The sequence below is a fragment of the Plectropomus leopardus genome, chromosome 13, assembly GCF_026936395.1.
Source record: "Plectropomus leopardus strain MGB_pleo_1.0 chromosome 13, ASM2693639v1, whole genome shotgun sequence".
Classification (NCBI taxonomy): domain Eukaryota; kingdom Metazoa; phylum Chordata; class Actinopteri; order Perciformes; family Serranidae; genus Plectropomus; species Plectropomus leopardus.
In genome coordinates, this window is record NC_142188.1 from 26,829,245 (window position 1) to 26,836,445 (window position 7,201).

At 40.9% G+C, this 7,201-nt stretch overlaps 1 protein-coding gene across 2 annotated transcripts in view; it reads left to right on the plus strand.

The window, feature by feature from the left end:
* The window catches only part of LOC121955009 (heparan-alpha-glucosaminide N-acetyltransferase), a 31,917-nt gene that overhangs the window by 23,781 nt on the left and 935 nt on the right, over positions 1 to 7,201 (plus strand). Inside the window, exons 16-18 of one of the 2 annotated variants that reach the window (XM_088086088.1) lie at positions 1,631 to 1,701; positions 2,803 to 2,915; positions 3,863 to 3,989. In XM_088086088.1, coding sequence (XP_087942214.1) covers positions 1,631 to 1,701; positions 2,803 to 2,915; positions 3,863 to 3,989 — 311 coding nt within the window. Of the gene's footprint in view, positions 1 to 1,630; positions 1,702 to 2,802; positions 2,916 to 3,862; positions 4,055 to 7,201 lie in introns of those variants that run through there. The other variant, XM_042502784.2, reaches the window with a different exon arrangement.

Below are 7,201 nucleotides of genomic sequence, written 5' to 3' on the forward strand. Positions count from 1 at the left end.
ACACAAAGGTTGTTATACACAATACAACAACAGTATATTCCAATAAGGTTGTAATAGGTTCAATATTTATGTAGTAAATCCAATATAAGAAGTCCAGTAGTCGGCGAAATGGGTCTTTTGTGTTTGTGAATCGGGAAGAATCCTGCTCATATATGTGAGAATCAATTGAAATTCTGTTGTGAGAATTTAACGTCATTAACCTCAATTCTTAAATGACAAATCTCCCCATTATGTCTCCTGGTGTTGAATCTTATTGACTATCACTGAAGAGCGTGTGACTGGAGGGAGGTGAAATAAATTAGATCCATTCGGCTTCTCCCAGAGGCACAGAGTGATGAAGTAACACATGAGGAAATAAATAAACATTAGGCTTTTATGTTTTGCCACTGTAGCTCATGGTCCACCGCTTAATGCTTCACAGCTAATGTGGATGCTGCTCAAGATTATGATGTTGGAGATGTTATATTCACAATCATACAGTGTTTAGTGATGAATCAGTACAGATCCTGGTTAACTGAAACAGAGAATAACAATAAAATAGATTTCCTCACATTGCAATGGTTGACAGAGAGCGCTGGGCTTTTTTTTTAATTGATCCTGGGAAGAGATACAGACCATGTGTACAGTTTGAATACAGCATGTGATCCTGCTCTGCTGTGTATGTTGATTTCCTCCTTAATCTCAGTAGCTAAACCTATTTTTAGCCCCACAAAATGCTTTCACCAACAAAGAAAGCAAAATTAGTTTTAGTGATTGGCCTGCTCTTGATATTGACTTTTCTAATATGATTTTGCCTCAGAGGGGAGGCGGTAAGCAGAGCTGAACTGCCTCTTGTTTCAGACATGTGCTCTTGACATTAGCGGGTTCCTTAGTGGAGGAGGGAGCTCATTTCTGCAGGCACCCAACCACAGGATTGATATTATGCACAGGAGGTTCACGTAGAACCAAAAAATGTTGATACAGTAAATGACAAGCCAGGTTTGACACCACAGCTCACTGTAGTGTGAGTTCTGTGGCAGATTGATATTCAGGGGCAGCAATGCATCTTTCTCCTAATAAACAACAGCCCCTGTTAATTAAAGTCCAACGATCAGGCTGCAGAAGTGAGAGATTGAAATTGAGCGATTGCCCCACATACCAGCCCCGGCCCACATCCTGCTGCCTGGATAGCCTGGAGACTCAATCCAGCCCCGGCTAGGCTATTTCCACCCCATCGATTCTGTCATCTATACACATGATGGATATCCACCTAACAAGCATGTTCGGATTCTGATCCGCTGCCCTGGGTTTCTCTCTGGAGCACAAAATGTTTCCTCAAGTATCTAAATCATACGTAAAGGTAAATAGATGAGACAATAAGAGCTTTTATTGATAAAGAGCTCATGAGATCATACACAGGTCCTTTGTTAATAAGGCTGTGGAGTTGACTTCAGAGGGGCGCTCTTTGACGATTGTGTGTTTGTAGTACGATACTGTGTTTGTGACTTGAGGCACCTTGTTCATCTGACTTCCAAATAATCGGTTAATCTGCCGGCCCTGCTTGATTCTGTTGTCTCACGTTTTAGCAGCCCAATACTGCTCGCTATATCGCCCTCCATCGATTTAAAATCTGTTTCATTTCCACCCTCAGGGAATCTCTGCGGCCATCCTTTCTAAGTGCACACGAGACGGAGGATTTATACCTGTCAATAAAAACCTTTGGTAAGTGCTTCCTGACCCTCTAAATCCAGCCACTTTTCCTCACAAAAGAAAGGATGGTTTTCCAACAGGCACAAATCAAGGCTGCTAAAACACGCGTTTACTTACCTCCAACGACAGCTACGACTGTAAATAATCACCCGCGCTGTCGGGAGTGTGAGGTGGAGCGGTTATACATCCTCCCCAACATGATCACTCTTCCTTACGGCCAGGAAAATAAAGGATGCTTTATCCTGTCCACTCACTCGCTACACATTTTACCAGCTCTGTGAGATGGAATAGGATCGGGCTCTGGGAAAAGCGTCTGTACAGTGTAGTCTAACCTCTCCCAAACTCTCACATGCCTTTTTGGTGAAACAAGGCACGGCATCTTGACAAATGTTTGTAATGGTTTTGCATGACATACAGCCCAATTGCAACCCCCGACGTAGATTACTTTACGACCTGTGCATTTGTTCCACTCCCACATTCCCCTTAATATGACGTGAATCATTTTAATGTTGCAGCAGGAAGAATACCATTTCATCTGTGATGTGTAAGCAAATTCTTCATGATGTTCCACAGGGGCCCCCGCTAACGCTGCGCTCATCCCTCGCCATTACCTGCCTGGCTTTTATAGGCAGTTCATCATACACAGGTTATTGAGCTCTTGAGTGCGAGTCTCTGCCTGGATGTCTAGAAGTAATTAACTCCCAGCTAAGAGTCCTTTTTGGCCCCACTTCAGCTGAGATAAAAAAAAAATAAAAAATTAAAAAAAAGGTCCACTGCAAGGAGGCTCCAGGAGGAGGCAGCCATTTTACTTCAGATGATATTACATCAAACATTCTTGCACTTAGGAACAGACAGGGACATGGCTGGCTGGCAAGGCTCCACGGGGCACGTGCCAAGGATCCACCACTGATGCTTTAGAACAATCCAGCAAACTGTCCCACGGTTTGCTGGATTGGCTCGAGACCCCTGGGTGTTATTTATCTGCAGTACAGCATTGATAGACTCTGTGTTTTTACACCCTTGTTCACGCCACTAACATTTTAGTGATGCCCGAATGTACGGAGTAAAATGTTGATGTTGTTGTAAATTGTTGCTGATGGTCTGTTTCTCCAGGTCGCTGTCCTATGTGATGTGCATGGGATGTTTCTCCTTCCTGCTGCTGGGAGGCATGTACTTTGTCACTGATATGAAAGGCTGGTGGGGCGGACAGCCGTTCATATACCCAGGTACTTTTCATTCACAAATTGAAGTGCTCACTGTGTTAAAAGGGTGTGTTTCCTTTAATTATAATAAGAACATGATTGGCAAATGATTGCACACCTTCACCACATTCAAAAATACATATTGTTTCTTAAAGAGGTTATTAGCAACACTTTGATAAAAATAGACAAAAAGAGAAAAATAGCTGCCTTTTCTCTTCTGCAAGCTATTTTTTTGCTCTTTGTCAGACTCAGAGATAAGTGTTTGAACAGCCCAGTCACCAGAATATAATGTTGGTATTGTACACTTTTGCAAACCATGGATATGGTAAATTTGTACAATCCATTGATATAATATCAGCATTTCTAAAGTTAAGTAGCTCAAATTACATTTAAACATGCTGGTCTCCTCATCAGGAAGAGGAGGGGTTGGTTTATGATGTAAAATCTTCGCAGGACAGCTGCTAACAGCAACATACAGCAGCAGACCACTGCTGGAGACCAACAAGCAACAAAAACTGGTATCTTTTTAAGGACAAAAAGACCTGAAAAAACCTGTAACGAGGGAAAAAAATGGTAGAAACCTCAGGAAGAGCGGCTGAGGAGGAATCCCTTTTCCAGGACGGACAGAAGTGCAATAGATGTTGTAAATAACAATTAGATTACAAATTGAAACCTAAAACATATCCATTAAATATGAAATTCACAAAAATAACATAGGTGGTTTGCAGAATTGTACAATGCCAGCATTTATTTTGACTATTAGGTTGGTATGAAGTGACTAATATATAACTGATGCATATTTTCAAAGCGGTTCAAAGTTCGCACTGCTTGCTTAAATATACTTGCTTTGTCCAAATTCATGGAGGTGATGAGTGCAATAGCATGACAGATGATGAATAACACCTGGGTTGAAAAATGCTGAGGAGTCCTGTTTGATAAAATCTGGTGTTGTTCTCTTCTCTCCTCCTCAGGGATGAACTCCATCTTTGTATATGTTGGCCACTCTCTCCTGGGTTTCTACTTCCCGTTCAGCTGGGAGATGCGCTTCCAGGAGAGCCACTGGGAGTGGCTCTTCCAAAGCCTGTGGGCAACTGCACTGTGGGTGCTCATCGCTTACCTGCTGTACAGGAAGAAATTCTTCCTCAAAATATAAACCAATATGATCATCTGTCCCCTTTTTCAGCCTGTAGATACCATTATCATGTGTTTAAATTCCAAACAAAGACTATTCCTGTTATGTTATATAGATTACTATAACATATGCGGGAATAATCTGGCCTGCTGCTCTTGGCTTAATCCATTCAGTTTACTTTTAGGGGATGTACAGCCAACCCACGTACATTTCAGTGAATCGATGCTAATATCCAAGCCACCTGATAAATCAAACAGCTCAGAGGAAGTTTTTTTTTTCAAACACAAGCTGCAGCACAGCGAGAGAAGTATGAAAATGTTCATCCATGAAACCCATTAAATCACCAGCCAGTTTCTAAAGAAGATGTCTGATCCACCGTCAGTGTGGGCAGCTGAGGATTTATTTGATGCCACTTGTTTTGTGCACTGAATAGACTGATTAAATCAAATATACTAAGGTGGTACTTAACAAATTAGGCCGAGTGATTCCACAACACACCAGGCCCGCTATTATGAGTCTGTTGCCATGGCCACTCCTCCTCCATCTGTGTGTGTGTGCGTGGATACCATCTGCTGTCCGAGTGACAGTACTTTAATAGGGGTCAAGATGCGCAGCTCACAAAGGAGTGTCGGTAATGGGACCGACACCTCTTGCACTCATTGTATGAGGAAATCAGGGAAATTACACAAATCCAATTCATCAGAGAACAATGACGAGCCTCAAAGAGCCTGAGCCTGTTACATGTTTTACATATTTAACACATGAAGCTAATCACATGCTGAAACAGTTCGTTTTTACATTTGGATTATAATATTTCTACATGGTTGACAATTGATTTATTGACACTTTCTGTAGAATGTATACATGACTGTATTGAACAGTGTGCCCTCAGCATCAGGTCAGGTGGTGTGTACATCATGAAACGACCATCTAGCTAATGAAATGAAACAGCATCGTGCTCTTCCTCCACAGTGAAATCACATTACTGCTCAGTAGCCGTAATAACATTGCGTAATATGGTGTAGTGGTTTTGGTAATTGTCTTATGAACAGAAGTTGTTGTTTGAATCCCTGTAGGTGCATCCTGTCTTCTTGAACAGGACTCAAGTCCATAATTGCTTTCCCCAAACTACCGTGCCAGCAATGGAAACGCATAGCTGCATCTTCTTGAGATGAAAATGAAATCAATACAGACTCACCACAGAGGTCTAAAGATATCTTTTGTGCAATTATGAAGCGTTGTATTTAAACATAAGCGTTTAGCTGACTCATTCAGAGCAGCTTACGGGAACTACAACAGCACAATGAGCTCAAAAAGCCTTTCGAAATATCACAAGGAGCTGTTGATGAAGATCAAAAGGGTCAAATACAAATGTCTAGACTGCCAAGATAAGGAATATTCTGCTTATGTTTCAGATTGAATTTCTGCTGAACCCATGCCACAGAATATTGGAAGAAAATGCCCATAATATAGCATTGTGGTTCCACATAGCATGACTACACCACAACATTTCCTTGTGTTTATTGATTCTCAATGAGCGTATGTCTCAGGATACCTATAGTCTATCATATGGAAACTTTATCCAAGATACAATGTTCTCATTCAGACCACTCAGCTTCTTATATCACATAATAACCCCCACACTGTCCCTCGATACAGCCAGCAGCATTACCTTCATCCTCCTCTATAGTGCAAGTGAACATTTGAGTATCTGCATGTATTGACATCAATTTTATATTTGAAGACAACATGATATCTGGAAGATTCTGAAGATTTCAGGCTTTCCTTGGAAGATACTAAGCAATAACTTTTTCAGCGTGGATGGATTACTGAATGTGCCGATTGGGCACAGGCCCAGGGGCCCAAAGTTTCAGTGCGACTGAGTTTCAGGTAGAGGTTGAAGTGGTGAAAGTTCAGTCAGTGTTGTGTGGCTGAGACTTTCCTAAGAGCTGAATATATAATAGCTAATCTGGATAGTAGTAGGTCTTCAACATGCATTCTCTGTATAACAACAGGTCTCAAGTTAGCATAACTCAAATTAATCATGTAAGCATACACATTACTGACACCAGATCTTTCTTTAACTTCCTGCTGATTTCTCATGAAGTTCTCTTCGTCTTTATACATAGATGTTGTCTATGGTTTCCTCTAGTATTTTCTTTTGTATATAGAGCATAGTTAATACAAATAGGACAAATTAAGTACACAGAAGACAGCAGGTGAAATGATAATAGCAATGGTTTGTTTCAGTTGGTAAAGTTGTTGTGGCTCCTGTGAAGCCCTGCTGTCCCCTCTGCTGCTGAGCGAGCTCCCGTGTTTTTGCTCCATGCAGAGACATTGATTGGAGAGCGATTGCTGTGTGAGTGACTGGTGTCCTGCCCCGAGGCTGCAGCAGTGCATCACTCCACACCATGCAGTCACACAGAGATCCCTCAACTGAACGACAGCCTTTAGCCTCAGACATTCGCTCAGGACCTGAGAGGAGAAAGGGTCCCACAGAGTGTGACCACAGTTGTCACACTCTGTGGTCACACAGCTGGTCTTACTGCAGTTAGCCGATTAGTTTCTTAAAACTGGCACTTTAAGTGTAAATCATTAGCAGATGGACACTATCTGCTAGTCAGTAGTGAAGTGTTATTAACCCTTTGAAACCTGAGCACATTGGAGGAGGGCAGTGTTCAACAAAAAAAAGGCAAAAGGCAAACAAGACTTTTAAATAATGCTAAAAAAAATCAAATAATTCTGTAATATAATTTTAAATATGTAATTATGTTAATTAAAAAAAATATTTTTTCCCTAAATATTTTCCCCTCGCTTTTTCAAAAATGATTTTTTAAACCTACACTTTTTTGAAAGAAATCAGACCAAAGTTCCACCAGGTTCAAAGATTGAAACACAAGTGAAAGGAAAAGAAAAGTTTCTTCAAAACCTAAGAAAAGTGATGTCACTCCTGGTTTCAAATGGTTAATCCATATGGTAGGGAAGTAACCATAATTATATTGGGGAGGACAAATCCTACCAATATTCAAAAATGATATAAATGTACCCCCCTATATGTATTAAAAATGATCAAAAAACAAGCTTTTCTACAACAGGCAACCATTCACCAATGTACGAATAAGCAAATGTAATCATAACGAAACTTGAGAAATTAATTAATACCACCGGTTCTTATTTT